At 42.1% G+C, this 16,700-nt stretch overlaps 1 protein-coding gene across 1 annotated transcript; it reads right to left on the bottom strand.

Annotated features, from left to right (window-relative positions):
• Window positions 1–468: 468 nt before the first annotated feature.
• Window positions 469–16,618, bottom strand: LOC106939753 (kelch-like protein 9). Its single transcript, XM_015022290.1, has 11 exons — window positions 15,995–16,618; window positions 14,978–15,031; window positions 11,471–11,604; window positions 11,137–11,318; window positions 10,842–10,974; window positions 9,479–9,675; window positions 9,021–9,096; window positions 8,351–8,908; window positions 7,269–7,448; window positions 7,063–7,176; window positions 469–1,438 (listed from the first exon to the last, which is right to left on the bottom strand). The coding sequence occupies exons 1-11, from the start codon at window positions 16,048–16,050 to the stop codon at window positions 939–941; spliced, it is 2,184 nt and encodes a 727-aa protein (XP_014877776.1). The 5' UTR covers window positions 16,051–16,618; the 3' UTR covers window positions 469–938.
• Between the last annotated feature and the right edge of the window lie 82 nt (window positions 16,619–16,700).

Here is a 16,700-nt window from a genome sequence, read left to right as displayed (position 1 = left end):
TGTGTGTGTGTGTGTGTGTGTGTGTGTGTGTGTGTTAGCGTGGTTTTAGATAAGGACGATCTCGTCGTCACACATCGTTAAGTTCAACTCTTGTCGCGGTTGATGGTAAATAGAAAGACTCTCTCTCTGAGCGTAATCTAGTGGGATTAATGCAGCAGGACGGCTGAGGCCTTTGTTCGCTTATCCTCATGTTCACATCAAGCAGCGGCAAGTCGGGATTTTCTCACATTCTTAGCTGAACATTGTTTGCCAAAAGCTGACGGTTCAACAGGTCCAAAGTGTGAAAGCAGGGATTTTGCACACAGGCCTAATTAATGAGGGGACAGGAAGTTCCAACGCCACGACATGATAACGATGTGTGGTCTTTGTAGCCATGGCAGGGACTGATGTCTCATGACTGAGCTACAAACGTTCCACTCACAAAAACACACAAGCAAACCTCTCTGTGGCTTTTTTTTTTTTTTTTTTTTGCAGCACGCACGCACACACACGCACACACACCATCATCTCTATTTTAAGTCTGGCAAATCTGTGCAGTCCTTCGAGCTGGTCTTGGAGAGAGAAACAGAGCCGTGTTCCACAAAGACAGCTCTCACTCGATTTATTAATCTTTAATCTGACGACTTTGTGCCAGGAAATAGATGAATCGGTTAGACTGAAGATTCACCTGCGAAGCAGAGGTCTTCAGTGTGTGGCGAAGCAGCTCCATGTTTTTATTCAGAGTCTTCAGACAGAATACAAGCAGATGCTACGTGGCTAACAGCTTGTGGGAAGGACAGAAAAAAACTGAAATACGACATGTGTGTTTCAAGCTGCACTCGCTGGCTTTTGTTTGCACATGAAACCTTTGTGTCACAACCCACACTGCTTCCTGTTTTGGATTCTGACTGCTACGGCGTAAGCTGGAAACCCCCCCAAAAGCAGCCTGATGTAGGTGGCTAGCAGTTCTTAGCTGTGGGTAACGGGCAATCTTGTATCTCGGCTTCGTCCACCGACCCCTCCGGCACGTGGACGGTCATCGTGCAGGCCCGGATCCCTCCCAGGGGCTCCAGCACATTGAACACTCGGTCCCACACGTCCTGCTCCGGGTCGTAGCGCTGGACGATGTCCACCATGCACCTGCTGTTCCAGGAGTAACCCCCGACCACGTAGATCTGGCCGTTGAAGACCGTGACACCGACGTCGCTCTGGCCGCGGGGCATCGGTGCCACCACCGTCCACTGGTCTGTTTCCGGGCTGTAGTACTCGCAGCCCAGCACGTCGTCGTAGTCGCTGCTGCCCCGGAAGTGGTTGCCACCCATCACGTAGAGCCGGTCCCCCACCGTGCACATGCAGTGCAGGCCGCGGAGCTCCATCATGTCGGCCCGGCGGCTCCACGAGTCGGCGACCGGGTCGTAGCACCACAGCTCCTTCTGGAAGGTGTCACGGGTGATGCCACCTGCGAGACCGAAGAGAATTAGATTCATGTGACCACAGCAAAAGTAGCCAAAAGCTCATCAAATGTTCTAAATACTCAAAATTAAAATATGGATTTTTCCAGTGGCATGTTGGAAACTAAGAAATCAGGGTTTCCCCCAGTGTATTGTAAGCCTGGTGGGCCACCAGGCTTTACTTGTGTCCCACCAGGCTAAGAATTGCTTATTTTTTTTAAGTCTTTTAAAAATATTTGCATATTAAGACTTTATGGTTGGTGTTCAGGTATTAATCTTTCAACAACACATGATTATCAAATGATACTTTAAAATTTCCTGTCAACTTTAAACATTTTTATCTCAAAAACACGACAAGCTGCTGGATGAACGACCTTCCTGCCACCAAACTCCAGGGGTTAACAAGTTTTCAGGGGGAAACCTTGGAAACGGTCAAGTGAGGTGCTGGATTTATTTTTACTGTAGCATAAAATATTTTAAGTAAGACTAGGACTGGGCAATAAATCAATAACAACAGTTATTGCGATAAACACATGATCAATATCAATAGATAATATGTCTGATGTTTAGTCATTTCACTGATCTGTGAACCAGAACCGTGCAGCATTCTGGGAAACGTAGGCAGAGGAAAGACTTTAGCCACTCAACCTCTCGCAGCTAGAGATGCACCGATCTGATATTAATATCTGTATCGATCCCGATATTGAAACCACCTCCAGCTCGGGTTTATGTGCCCCATCCATAAGGGCAGATCTAATCAGTCTAATTCTACGCTTTGTGCTCTGAGCGGCTTCATGCTTTATTCCTTATTTTAAATTATATTCAGAATACTTCATTTTAATTTCTGAACCATTTCGAAGACGGTTTGTTTATTTTTTTTGACCAAAGTAGTCAGCCTGTTGTGTTTAACAGAGTCTATTATTTATTTTACTTTGGTTACTAATTGCACTGACTGAACAAATTAAAGTTTTTACATATTTGATCAGGCTTTTGAAGCTATTGGTGTATTTAAATGTGCTGTACTGGTCCAGAGTCATCAAATAAATTTGTAATTCAGTAAATTAATGCCCGTTTTCTTCTTCTAAATAACATTTTAAGTCAACTTAGCATGTTTTTCTGTATACTAAACCTCAGATATCTATATCGGAAGTGAAAGCAGTGGATGGTGCAGCTCCAGTTAGTTTGGATTAAGAGTGCAGCAGGTTCAGGGACGGCTCAGACAGTGACGATGTATTTACTGTGTCAGATGATGAAAACTTTACATCCACAATATTTGCTTACGAAACAGCAACAAAAAAAAAAACAAGATTATGCAGGAGCTGAAATCAGCCTTCAGCATCAAATGGGCCAATAGTTCCCTGAAGAGTAGATGCCATTGTTACAGTTTTGACATCGTGCCAAAATACGTGTTTGTAATGAGGATGAAAATATTTGTGCGGGGTTACAGCTTGCGCTAATCATTTGGTGCTTTCCAGACAACAGATAGCGAGCCGCCGTATCGCTTCTGTTTGGCCTGAGAAGGCGCAGCGACCGAGCTGCATTTCCTCAGATTGCTGCACTCTCTCATGCACTACGAAATGACAAGGAACAGATTAGCAATTAGATCCGAGATAAACAAATAATTTGCCCCATTTCTTATTTTATTTTAGTAATATGAGCAAAAAAAAAAATCATATTGACGTTTAATTTCTATGTTCTGTTGTATTGGATTTAGTTTCTTTTCTTCAAAGAAAAGCTCAGATTTCTTTAATGTCAGGTTTGCTTACAGCAGATGGTGCTAGAAATGAGTTATTTATTTAATAGTTCATCACTGTTCTCCATTTTCTCTCTTTCTACCAAATATTGCTCTTTGTTCTGGTGCTTTGATCTCTGCTATCCTTCTTTTGTTAACAGAGACTCCAATAATTCATTCCTATTGTCGTTTCTGTTGCTTGGTTTATTTATTCTGGACAGTTTAAATGTCTCCCAGTCCCAGTTTTTAAATGTTCATCAGAATTTAACGTTTATTGACTTTAGAGAATGTGTTCTTGCTTTACTATTATTATTCCATTACCGTCACATTACTCAAACACGATCTCAAATTTAGATCAGAGACTCCAGCTAACAGCTAGTCAGGAGATTTCTGCCGTCTTAATCGCTGACTGGTCACCCAGGGACTCGAAAATAAGTTGTTTTCAGCAAAGCAGCAGAAAAGCTCACTAGTACAAAAGTTATGTTCTTTCTATTTTCAGTATCAGTGCAGTTTTAGTACGTCTGAAGTGTATAAGGAGCTTTTTGAAAGCTTCTTATATGTTGACACTGTGATAAGCCAGTCAAAATAAGTGTGCTTGCTGCAGGCAGGTGCAATAGCCTCGCAGTTACGGTGACATAATCCGTTTGAAGAAAAGCCATTGTTGACAGAAAGACAAAAGAAGGCCACTTTGCCACAAACCATGAAAGGGAAACGGAGAACCTGTGGAAGAGGGTGTTCTAGTTTAAGAGACCAACATTGAATTTTCAGGCCAAAATGAAAAATGTTGCACAGATGAAAACTAACACTGTCGAAGACACCGCAGCCTCTCTGACACACGGTGGTGGAAGCCTCATGCTGTGGGGATGCTTTTCTTTAGCAGTCTTATCAGAGTTTATGTGAAGATGGAAAGAAAGTATATAAATAAGTGCAGGAAGAAACCATACTAGATGAGCTATTCTGCAAAACATATTAGGTCAAAATAATTAAGGATCCAAATGTTTTTCTAGTTTGTAGACTCAGAGCCAAAAGAGTTGCAGCGTTTTAGGGCCTCTTGTCACTTTATAAGCCACGCCCACTGCCAGCCAACTCAAAGTTAACAATTGTACATGAAAATGGCTGCAAACAGATGCTCAATTAAACAACCATTTGTCTTTGAAAAGCAGAAGTGGAGCCTTCTGCACAACCAACAAAAATGCAGCAATATAAAAAAAAAAATTACTTGTCTTCTCCAGCAGCTTTTGTTCAGTGCGTACAGCAGTAAAACCGGGTGGGGTTGCTAGGAGATGTATTGACTCGGTTGGGGTTGCTAGGTAATGGCGCAGTCCCCCTTTAATCGTGACTTAACAATCATGAGGTTTTTGAAACCACTCATTTTCTAGACACCAAAAAATAAATAAATTATTGCTACAATAGCAGCTGAGACCTAAATGGAAGTATAAAAAGATGCAAAAAGTTAATTTTGCATAATAGGTCCCCTTTAAATCTCCCCCAAAAAATACACTGATGTTTGTGGTTGTACCATGACAGAAGGTGATAAAAATTTTAATAATTTCTTTTAACTTCAATCCAAAAAATAATGGTGAAAAAAAGGAAATAATAATACCCCCGTTCAGAACTTGCCTGGTACAGTTTCCACAGTGTTTGCTTTACGTGTAGGTCTACAGAAATGAGAGAAGTGAAATAGGTGCTGAGTTTCGGAGGCCCACTCTAACCACAGGCCTTTGGGCTTCCTGGTTATCAGGCCTACATGTGAAACTTATAGGTTGCACTGCGCTCTCATTGCGAGAAGTGGTTTTCCTGTCCAAGGGTTGCTAAGAAACCCAGTTCAGGTTGAGAGCGGCCTATGAGAGCGCCGCTAAAACAGGAAAAGGCTTTCAAGTAGGTCAGCTAAGAGAGTGCTGCCTACAAGCTAACAAAACCTGACAAAAAAAAAAAAACACTTTCACTTTACTTATCAGAAAATACCAAATACAGGAAGGTTTAATACTTGTGTAGTGTTTCCTCGAAGCTCTAAGTTGCAAAGCTCACCAGTAGCTACAAAAGCTCGTGCTTGGTTTTTCTTCTCGAAGTCTCTCGAATGCCACATAGCTCTGCTCATGTGGCAGCGTCAGATATTCGACACCAGAGAGTGATTTTTTTAAAGCGGCTGCAGTGCCAAAAGACTGAAATTAATTTGTGAACAAACCAAAAAACAAACACGCTTTGCTTTCTTGCAGCAGTCAACCGTGTGAACAGCAGTTAGACAGAAAGTAGATGCATTGTGTGGTTTAACAGCTGTGAAAAAGACCCGGTGAGGGAATGCGGTTAGATGGCTGTACAAGCTAATTTGCTCGTCAATTTTGCATCAAGCAAATCTCCTGCTGATAAAAAGTCCTTGTTGGTTTGTTTTGACCACCCGAGCTAGTTTCCCATAACTCCAACAAACCGTGGGATGGAGAGTTTTTGGGAAATTATATCAGTGCAGAGAATTGTAATTAAGCGCTTTGATCAGCTGTCTTCTCATTGTTGGGAATACGTTTTAAAAAACAAAACTCAAATGCATCTTGTTGAGGTGGAGCTATAAAAAAAAATAAAAAGAAGTTGACCTTTTGGAAACGCTTCAAGAACAGATAAAACACGACTTATGTGGCTTTCTCTCTCCCCATTCAGGATGAGTCATTTTTTCACAGAGATCATTTATAGAAGGAAGTGTTATTTTGTGGGTTCAGTAATGTGACTTTGCTCTGCTTTCAGTCGCTTACTTTAACAGGCAGCATTAACCGTGAGCTAGAGCGCTGTTAGGAGCTGCGTTTGGCTCTGAAGCTCTCTTATTATTTCAAAACCGTTCAGGAGGTATCCTTACAAAAGCAGGTGAGAAATGCTAATTGCCTCTTGCTGCTCAACTGTTAGCGTTCATAAAATCAAACATCTACACTCGTTTACACAAATCCAAGGAAAGCAGGGAGATATTCCTCAAGCTTGCTTTGAGTCATCTCGGTTTGGAGAACCAGGGAGAAGTGACTAAAACGTTGATGTAATTGTCAGATGCAAAAATAGCCTGCCCAGAATCTGCTGGCCTAATAGCGAAGCAAGTAACGATGGACGGTAAAAATAGGAGATCACAAAAAGGCTAACATCATGCATCATGCATTTTTGGACATATGAAATCACAAGTGGATTCAGTGGAACATTATGTCAATCGCTGTTAGCAGTTAGCAACACAAATGTTCAGTTGCCATAAGCTGCTACTAAATTATTGTCCTCATATGTGGGTGAAAGTCCATAATTATACTTAATGTATATATTTTTTTTAACTGCCAGGAAAAGTTAAAGTTTTTCCCAGTCAGGCAAAAGATAGAGAGAAATTCTCATAGATTACAAATCGTTGCTATGCCTAATGTTTGTCCAATGGCTCTGATTGGTTTTCCTACTTTTCTCAGCTTCTAATTGGCTTGTTTTTCCCCTATGAAGAGCTCTCCAGTCTTCATGTTGGTTAACCCACTTTAACAAGAAGGCTGTTTAATGTTTTGAACAGTCGACCTCAAAGGCAACACCTGCTTAACAAGAAACACCTGCCAGTCACAGTTTTGATCACTTGAAAAATGGTTGGGTTCAAACAAAAGGCGCCATCTACTGAGTTGCTTAGCACGTCTACACGTAAATACCAAGAAATAAAAGCTGAAACCCAAATGTCTTTGGTGCACATCATAAACTAGAGAATTCGCCTTGTTCCAATACTTTTGGAGGGAATTTTATGCTCTACTGCCAAGTCTGGATCCTCCAGTTTACTGCAGGTGAACTACTTCCTGCAAACCTGTTGGAAATCCTTCAGAAGGCAAAAAGGCAAACAAATAAAGCTGTGCACATACTTTTAAGTACTGTAAAGATACCCCTGTCTGTCTTTGTGCATTGCTCTCTCACCTGAGATGTACATGAGGCCCCCGTGAACGGTCCCAGCATGCCCATAATGAGGCTCCATCATGTTGGTCACAAAGGTCCACTCGTTTTTCTTCAGGTTGTAGCACTCCACGGTGTCTGGTCAAAAGGACAAGAGAGGAGATGTTGAACGCTAACAACCAGATGCTCCGTCCGAGAAATTTCTCACAATTTTGAGCCTAGGGGCCTACCAATTTCCCCCGAGGCGTTCCTTCCTCCAACGGCAAACAGCTTCCCCTTCAGAGCGCTGAGGTGGAAAAAGGTCCTTTTCTCGTTGAGACAGGCAATCTGAAGCCATTTGTCGAAGCGCGGGTCATAGCGATAGGCGCTGTCTATGGCAGTCTTACCCTTTGTGTCGTATGTGCTCTGACCTAAGAATTCAATGAAAATTGGTGTTAAGCTTCAAAACTTAGCATAGAGGCTCAAATGTACTTTGAAAGTACAAATCGGTTCTCATTGCTGCGTGACAAAAACTGCATTATTTTGTTTGCAGAGAGGCATCTGCCTGCTGACCTCGACACCAGGCCTGAATGCAACTATGTTGACAGAACTCTGTGCAAAGCGTTGAGTGATTGGTCTGAAGTTTGTTGCTGTGTTTTATACAGAAATGCACTCAGACACTAATGTTGACATTTCTCTTCAGCTGCCGAATGAGGTAATTGGGTCAACGTTGGGTAACCAACCGTTAGCGATTGGGTAAAGTTTCAAACTTTAACAGAGTCCACACTTTCTACAAGCAATTATTTATCAACAGCCGAGCGCGCAGGCCTTCTGGACGAAGCCAAACGTAGAACAAAGGGTTGGTTTTTACCAGGCTAGGAATTATGTACATTGATACAATTTTTCACTAAATAACTATAATAGCAAGACTGGTAAATTGGTAGTAACTCCTGTATTGAAATTGTAACGTTGTTGTTTACGTAGGAGGCTGACTACAGAAAAGTGTGGCGCTAGCTCCATGACTGTTTGGTAAAAGCTGAACTAGGTACCCTAACCCTGAAGGTGGAGGTGTGATGTACACTGAAGAGGGAGTGGTGTGTCCCCCAGATGGTCTGCGCCGTTGTATGAAAGTTGTGTGTGAATACCAAAACCACATGACTGCGCTTCAACTGTTGGACTTCAGATGAAGCTTCTGGGAACCTTTAAAGTTTCGGTTCATTTATTTGAACCGAATACCTCAACAATTAGCTTAGCTTGGCCTCAATGCCCTTACTTTCAAGTGTAATACCGACTATGACTTCAACTTAAGGAGCATTAAGCTTGATGCCCTCACCTCCAACAATAAAGAGAAAGCCTCCCAGAAGAGCCACGCCGTGTTGATAACGCGGCACCTCCATGGGCTTCAGAGCCCTCCAATGGCCGGTGTTCTCGTCGTAGAGCCTCAGCTCCCGGCTCACCACCAGCTGCTGCCGCATCACGCCGCCCAGGGCCAGGATGTGCGTGGCGTCCGATCGAATCTGCGTCCTCTCGGTTTGCAGCGCCGGCTGCATGTAAGGCATCATCTGGTAGTTGCTGGCCTCCAGCAGCAGGTTCACGCAGGCGGTGTCAGAGCGCATCATGGAGTCACCCTCCTCCTCCTCGTCCTGAGAGATCTGAATGAGTTCACCAGGGCTCATTAGCGGGAAGCGAATGTGGCGCATCAGGGCGTAGACGGAGGAGTGACGCGAGGGAGGGTCGTGCTCCAGCCACCCTTTGGCGATGTGGTAAAGCTCCAGCTCTGAGAAACCGCCCAGCGAGTTGCTGGCCAGAGCGTTGGCGATGCTGGTCTCGGAGAGCTGCAGGTAGCGGCCGGAGTCCACCAGCGCGGTCAGGTTCTGCCCCACAAACTTCCCTAGGTTTGATAAGATCAATCATAAGCTGGAAACAAAACATTGCATGGCGGGCTTTCTTGTTTTTCACTGCACAAATGTTAAGTGCTACAAGGGTCGCGTGTCTTAACTTACCAATATTCACCAGAACATCCTCAAGGAGCAGATCTGTGGCAATCCGCTCCACTTCCACACAGTTATCGATTGTAATCTGCACCAAGAGATACATGGAAACATCAACCAAATTAGTTTGGCTTTATCTAAACTGTCGCTGTTTTTCCATTAGCCATAAAATTGCCCAAATTTGAATTCTGAAAATAAATTGTCTTAATGGGAACATGCCCATTTTGAAAGTTTTATGATATATTTTTTTCCCTCTAGGATTAGGTGGTTTTTCAGACGTATCAACATAAATGTATTTGGTTTTGGGTTTTTTTTTAGCAGAATATTGACAAAGATTTGTGTAAATTTGTAATGGAAAAGCATCTATTGTTGTGTTGCTTTGGAGGACCTGAGAGGCCTTTGAGGAAGAGGCCTGGATTGCAAACCAGCACTGTTCAACATGTAACAAAAAAAGTCAAGACGCTTCTCACCTCGCTGCTCAGAAGCTCGTTGCAGAAGCTCAGAACAGGCATGACCTGCAAGAAGTTTGCAGCCTCCAGCGTGTCCTGGAGGTTTCCCATGTCGAGGATGACTTTGGATGTGTAAATGAACTCTATGATGTTCTTTAAGCCCGCCTTGGTGACCCCATGCAGCTTGATCTCTCTCATCTCCTGCTCCCTCATGCCTCCTGAACAGAGCGAACGAAGCACAGAGGGACAGACACAAGGTGAACGCATGAATTTGCATCGCTTAGGGAGATTTGTCTTGAGCTGGCAGGAAGACGCAGGGCAAAACCAGCGAGATGAGAAAACCGCGCCTGACGAGGATTACAGCACAGGGTTTGTTAGAAGCCGCGATGTAAAGGAGGGCGAGTGAAAAAGGTCAGCAGAGTTTCCTTTTTCGTGGTAATCAGAAATGAAAGTATAAGTCGTGACAGATCATTTCTGTGCCGTTTCAACGAGAGTCTTATCTGATTTAGCAGAACAATGACATTGAGCTATCAACTTAGCTTCTGTAATCAAAAAAGTTTCTAGCTATTTTTTACTGAGAACTGTGCAGTAGAAGAACCTTTTTAAAGGTCCTGTTAAAGATGTGATGACAGAGTCTCAAGGTGTTTAATTTAGCATTTTTTGAGGCTATTTTTTTCAGTCTAAACTGCAGAAGATTGCACACAAATGTAAAGTTAATAGGATGGATGTTGGCTCCAAGTCCAATGCAGAGGTTCTACACTAGAAAATGATGGACTGCTTTGTCCAGGTCTGGGAAACTTTTGGAGGTTTTCCAGTCACTTTAAAATGGAAGGAGACCCAGAATTTACTAGGGAGGGATGTCAGGGTGTCCCTCCTGGACTTGTTACCCTCACAACCAAATATTGACTTAACATTACCAGCCATCTTGTTCGGCTCACCGCTTCTCTCCTCGCAGTGGAGGACGGTTGTCAAAGTGGTGCATTATATACGTCTGGGGCAAACGTCAATCCAGTCATTTAAAACTTTCACAGAGTCTACGCCTACAGCAAGCAGTCGTTTCTCGTTAGTGGAGCGTCCAGACTCTCAGTAGAAAGCGAAGCGTAGAACAAGGAGCTGGTTTCTACCAGGCCAGGTAAGTGGAAGAAGACAACTGATGGACAGCTGGATGTTTGGCAACTCACAACTACATTATTATCGTCCTTTTTTAACCATCTTCATCACCAGAGTAGCATAGGTAATTGACTTTGTGTGCTGTATTAGTTTTTAAGTCATTATCTTCAAATTAAACAAACACAATGGAGCGATAAGTCAAACGTCTTCCTACATAAAGGGCTTAATCTTCTCAAACTGCCTGTCACCAAATATCATAGAAGGTCAAACAAACCTGTGAACATTGCCTTAAAATAATCACTGCAGGAAGCCATGATGACTCTGTGAACTGGGAACGCTTCGGTGCTGTCTCCAGGAACCAGGACGACGTCACACAGAGTCTCATCTCCTCGGAAAGTATCGAAGCCCTTTGGAGGAAACAATAAATTCATAACGACATGTTTTACATAAAATAACCAATATTATTGGCTAGAAAATCAGTTTCTTTTATTGTAGTAATGACAGCGTACAATGCAGTGACTTCAACCCAAAGCTGCGGTTGGACGACTCGTGCAGTTGGAAGAACATACCTGCAACACATTCGATCCGTGTTCGTAGCTACTGAACACCTTGGAGAGCGGCCGAGGTGGGAGCTTGGGTTTGGTGGATTTGTCAGGCCGCTTGGGCGGCCGATCTGTTGGAAGCGGGAAAGGAGCCAGTGCTGGAGGCGGAGCTGAAGGCAGGACGAGGGCTGGTGGTGGAATCCTCTCATCTGTAACCACAAACACACCTCGGGTCAAGAGAAAGCTGTAATATCGCTGCTCAGTGATGAAGGCTTAGTCGAAAATGTCTCGGTTTTGTTTTTCTCTAAAGGTGCACATTAGTTGGACCATGCGGTGGCTGGACGCGGCGGAGAGCACAAACCTTGCTGGGCAGGTGGAGGAGGAGGCCTTTCCGGCTGAACCGGAGGTCTTGGAGGTTCCCTGGACTGATGCCTGCTGCCCAGACGGGACAGTCTGCGGCTGAGCCTGCTGGCGCTGCTGTCATCGCCACTCGCCCTGCAGGGGTGAACATACAGCCCAATCTTTTAGATATGCAAAAACCTTCAAATTTAGAATACCAGAGGTAAAAGGAACAAAATAAAAACAGCTTTTGGGTATTTTGGAAATTGAATGTTTCAATCTTGACCTTTGTCTCACAGTTCTTACCCCCTCCCTCCCCCAAAATGCCACTTCCTCAACTCTCACTTGATCGCTAAAAGCCAAACTCTGGCTTTTCTATTCTTACACATTTGATTAATGGACGCTACTTCTCCTCAGTGGGACTAGTAAAACTCCCTCATCTGATTTGCTGTCCATACATAGTGCGATATGAAAATGAGGAATAAGAGACTGCAATGGTGAACGGTACTTCCTCTTTTTGTATGGCGGGGTGAAAAGACAAAACAAAGCAAAAGAAAGAGAAGAAATAGCACCTGCTGCAAAACCAGATCATTGTACAAGTACATAAAAAAGATATTGCCAATGAATCAAAATTGAGTTCCTGTCAATCAGTCACTTAAATGCAGAAAAAAGAAATCAGGATGGAGTTTCAGTGCTTTCAACAGTTCAGCACCCAAACGAATACCTCCTCTGGTAAATCATTACACTTTTATTTACCCAATGAGGGAAGGGTCTATTCTGTCACCAACTTTGTCAAATACTTTTTGCCAGAAGTTTTTTTTTTTTTTCCAGCCAAAATCACTTTTGGCAAAAAAAGACTTAGCCCATTATGTTAGGAAGGTGATTATATGTAAAATGACTCAATTATGACTCAACCAAGGAACATGTTAGCTCCTCCACAGCTGCAACTCATAGCTTTTTTTTACTCTTACAGGGGATTGGTTGAAAGTAAGTCTAATAAATTATATTTCTGCCTTAGTCTGTTTTAATGGAAACTGTTTGTTTTGGAGTGGAAAAGCAGCTTGTTAGCGGTTGGGCAACGTTTTACCTCATAACCCTCAATGCTAGCTCTACATTTATCTTGTTCATACTCAGCAAAAGTGGTTCAACAATATATGTTTTGGTTATTACTGGATGTGTTTGGTGCCATTGTTAATGATAAATGCAGCACATTTCATTACACAAATCCTAATCAGGCTTCATGTTGTTTTTCAAAGAAGAGAGAAGGATTATTATTATTATTAAAAAGAAAATTTAGAAATATCAAATTGTATTTCAGTGAGATGTGGAATAATTACTGAGAGGAGTTAAAACTGAAATTTTCACTTAGTTTTTTTTTTTCTTTTTTTAAAGTCTAGGAATCATTTGCTAAACAAATATTTTAAGAGTTTTATTGGGTTTTTTTTATAAGTTTGTTTTTTGATTTTCTGACTCAGCTGAATTTCCATGATATGTTTTAGAAAATATACAGAAAATATTCTTCTGCTTTGTTTTCAGTTATGCTTTATGAATAAAAAGTGATGGCATAATAAGCTTGTGCTTCCATCTACACTTTTATTAATTTTAGTTTTGGTCCACACTTTGTCTTCTTCATATTGACAGAAATAGAAATATTGTTTATCTATTTCTCTACTAGTTTTCTTTTTTTTTTTTTTACATTTTGTCTAATGTATGCAAAAGCAAAACAAAAAAAAGAAAGAAAATCAACTTAAAACATCAAGATGAGAAATTTTCTAAAAAAACCCATTGTCTTATACATAAACAACATGGCCGTTACTACATATGGAGGATTCATGTAATAAAGAAAAACATAAATTTTAAAATAACTTTCATATATAGTCAAATGCTTTTCCCACGGATCCTAACATGCAGGAAGTGTGGATGAAATTTGTGAAAGTAATTGGGCGAAGGCGGCGGCTCTTTTTACTCACACATCAAAAAACAGTATCTGTTCCAAACCCTTATTTTCTTTTTGTTTGTTTTGTTTTTTTTGCCCCGGGGATTATGAAACGATCTGGAATCTCGGCTGCCGGGCCGAGCGGAACCAGAGACGGAAGACACACTACCAGGTTCGTGCAACGGTGACAACAGCTGGCCTGAGAGGACTGAGTAAACACGCCATCAAAGCCACCGCACGTCTTGTTTGCAATCATACAGTTTTCTATGGTATGTTTTTGTGTTTCACATCGAAAGGCTTCAACGTCAGAATAAAACATATGCTGCCCTTTTCAGATCTCGTCGATAACCCTTCACATGTAAAGCCGACGGGTCCATTGAGGACACCAGTGTTGTCAAGACAATTATAGGGTTAAGTTAAATTGCTAACCAGTCTCTTCAAGTGTTGCTCCTACATGCTAATTCAAGATAATTAGCCACAGGAGTGACTTATTTTTTCCTGTGTCAAAACCAAATGAGCAACAGATTGCACATTACGAAACTGACATCTTCTTTTTCATCCCTTAACCAAGCTTAAGATGACTTTTTGAAATCTACTGTGTTTCGAAAGAAATTAACTAGAGATGGACTAAAATATGTTTGAGTGCTGTGACTTTGAAATTATGTTTTAGTCAAATTATGATAGTGTGGTTAAAAACTGCAAGAGAAATTTGACTTTCAGCTGCTTCCATTCACTGCGGTTACGTTTTTTTGTGGAATCCCTGCTCGCAAATATAAAGCATTATGGTGACACTGGTTTCTTTTTTCCTTATCCTGTATGAAATTAATGTTATTTATGTATGTTGCCATAGTTTGGTAAGTGCTCTTCGACTTTTTTTTTCTTTTTTAATACATTTCCCATCTCTTGAAATGGAAGTAAATAGAACCACCGCACGCTACAACCCAGAACCATTAAATCAGTCTGAATCAAATGAATTAGTGAACAGATTGATTCATGGATCCCTGAAAGGATTCCCATATCTAGTACAGAGCAAATATCTGAGCAATTATCCGTCGTGACTTAAATAGAAGCAAATTGGGACGAGATAAAAAAAAAAAAAAAAGCAAAGTCGGGGGGAGCGGTGAACGATGAATCGCACTAAGTGTGGTCGGCTCTTCTCGCAATCTGAAAACAAACAGACATTTTATAAATCAGGGGAAAAGCTCAATTCGCAGCAGATGGGGGTTGTTTTGTCTAAGGCTGCCTGTTGCTGTGAACGAGAGGCCGCCGAACAGGAAGGCAAGAGGTTTCTCCTGTTTACGACCTCTAGTTCGATCACTTCCTGCGTGGTTCGATCACTTCCTGCCTGCTTCAATCACTTCCTTTCTGGCTTTTTACCCTGTCAAGTGCTGTACCAGTTATACTTTTCCCCTACAAATATGTCTACAAATATGCGCAGTGTGTTGTTTTTGATGTCGGACCCTGAAGCTAATAACATTAAGCAAACAAAATGGCTGAGAGCTGCGGGGTTCGGCGACAACCGGGCCGTCTACGGTGACGAAACGTCCGGAAGAGCGGACATGTTGTGAAAGGACAGTCCAGACATTTTCATACCCCTGCTCGTTGTCCCCTGGAGGCTGAGGGCTGTTGTTGCGCTGGTGAGACTTCCTACGAGGAGAAGAAGAAAACGAGACGAATCAGCAGACTGTAACCTACATCCAAAACAACAACAACAATCTGGTAGAAAGAACGAGTACGCCGGTAAAACTGCACCAGATGTTAACTTTTTGAAACAGCCTACAAAAGCGAAACCCTGCTTGCAAGTCGGTCAAATTAACTCCAACCTACGTGGGTTGTAATTTTTTTAATTTAACCATATTACTCTGCTACTTAGTTGTGTAATTATCTTCACACTTGATTCAACCTGGGGTCCGCCCGGCTCCATCTGCAGACATGTCCGTTTGAAATTTTAAGTGTGCTTCTGTCGCTTTTTGCCGTTTGATTTTATCCTTCGGCCTCTTTGATTTGTTTTTGGTATTTTTAGTTTAGTTTGTTTAGGTTTTTTTTTCTCTCGATTTTACTATTACTTTTTATACCAGGTTTTACATAGTTACCAGCACACATTTAAGCATATAAAACAGTTTGATTGATGTGAAACAAAATGAGCACACTGTTCTGGCGAAACATCTTTCCTCCCACACAATAATAATGACTAAAGTGGTTCTGCATGTACTGTTGTTTGGACAATGTGTACCAGAGTAAATTTGTGGAGGAAAACAATTCCGTAAACAAAATCTTTAAATCCTTTTAAATGGGAATTGTTTTCAGTTGCTACGTCTGCAACCCATGCTGAGAAATGAATTTGAAACATCTTTCCAAATTGGCTTTTTTTTTTTTGGCCATTTATTTTGGCCACTGTTATTAGAACTCAAGTGGCTTCCAGCAGAAAAAAAAAAACCCCAGTCAAACCGACTGGCGTAGGTTAGGAGTTAATGACGGAGACTGAGGCCATTGTTGAAGGGCAACTAATCAAAAAAGTTGCCTTTTTTTTTTAAGCTACCTTGGGTGTGATTCAACTTCCAGTGCATGTTTGACAGAGAAATCAAAAACTTGTCAATGTGCATGGCCTACCTGGAGGAAAGCTTCCTCAGCAGACTGGATCCGAGGCCCCCCTCCAGATTGTCCATCTAACGCAGAGCAACTCAGAGAAGAAGACGGAGCAGAAAATGTCTGCTGCGCCGCTACAGCTGCTGGAAGAGTCGGAGCATCTGAGCAAGCATCACCGTTTCTTAACTTAACCGAGACCTCAGTCACTTCCTGTACCACTTCTCCTTCTCGGTCTCTTTCCGCATCTCGCTGCTCTCCACCCAGTTATGTCACATTTGAGATACTGTCACTGTTTCTTTTGTGCGAGCTCTTTTGAGTTTTCAAGCTTTTTCAGGCTGCTTGACACAACCGACTGACTTTCAACCGGTGAAAGTTCTCCAAAACGGTGGACGACGTTGCCGCCGTTCAGCGCTGCTGTGACCTGTTATTTCCTTTCACGTCTACACATGTGCAGGTGTCTTAGCTTGATCTTGAGCCCCCATTGTAGGTTGATTTGGTTGCAGAAACATTTGATGAGTCTGTTTTCAAAGATTTAACTTGTTCAGACGACTGATGAAAACTGGAGCGTCTGTTGTTCATGAACATGAATGTTATGTTAATTTTGGGCCTACAAAGACCTATTTGAGTTAAACAGTTTTCAGAGTACAATGACGATACTGCAGAAAAGAAAAACACCAACGAATTGCAAACATAAGAATTGTGAAGATGAGTTTGACCTTACTATGGATTT

This window comes from Poecilia latipinna, unplaced genomic scaffold, assembly GCF_001443285.1.
Source record: "Poecilia latipinna isolate Pla-1442-1.1 unplaced genomic scaffold, P_latipinna-1.0 Scaffold2971, whole genome shotgun sequence".
NCBI lineage: Eukaryota > Metazoa > Chordata > Actinopteri > Cyprinodontiformes > Poeciliidae > Poecilia > Poecilia latipinna.
This window is presented reverse-complemented; position numbering and strand designations above follow the sequence as displayed.

Excerpts from the sequence above, each read along its gene's own strand:
- LOC106939753 (XM_015022290.1), bottom strand. The coding sequence starts at position 16,050 with ATGGACAATCTGGAGGGGGGCCTCGGATCCAGTCTGCTGAGGAAGCTT. Across the intron at positions 15,032-15,994 it reads CTGAGGAAGCTTTCCTCCAG|GAAGTCTCACCAGCGCAACA; the intron begins GTAGGCCATGCA and ends TTCTCCTCGTAG. Across the intron at positions 9,097-9,478 it reads ACGAGCTTCTGAGCAGCGAG|ATTACAATCGATAACTGTGT; the intron begins GTGAGAAGCGTC and ends CTCTTGGTGCAG.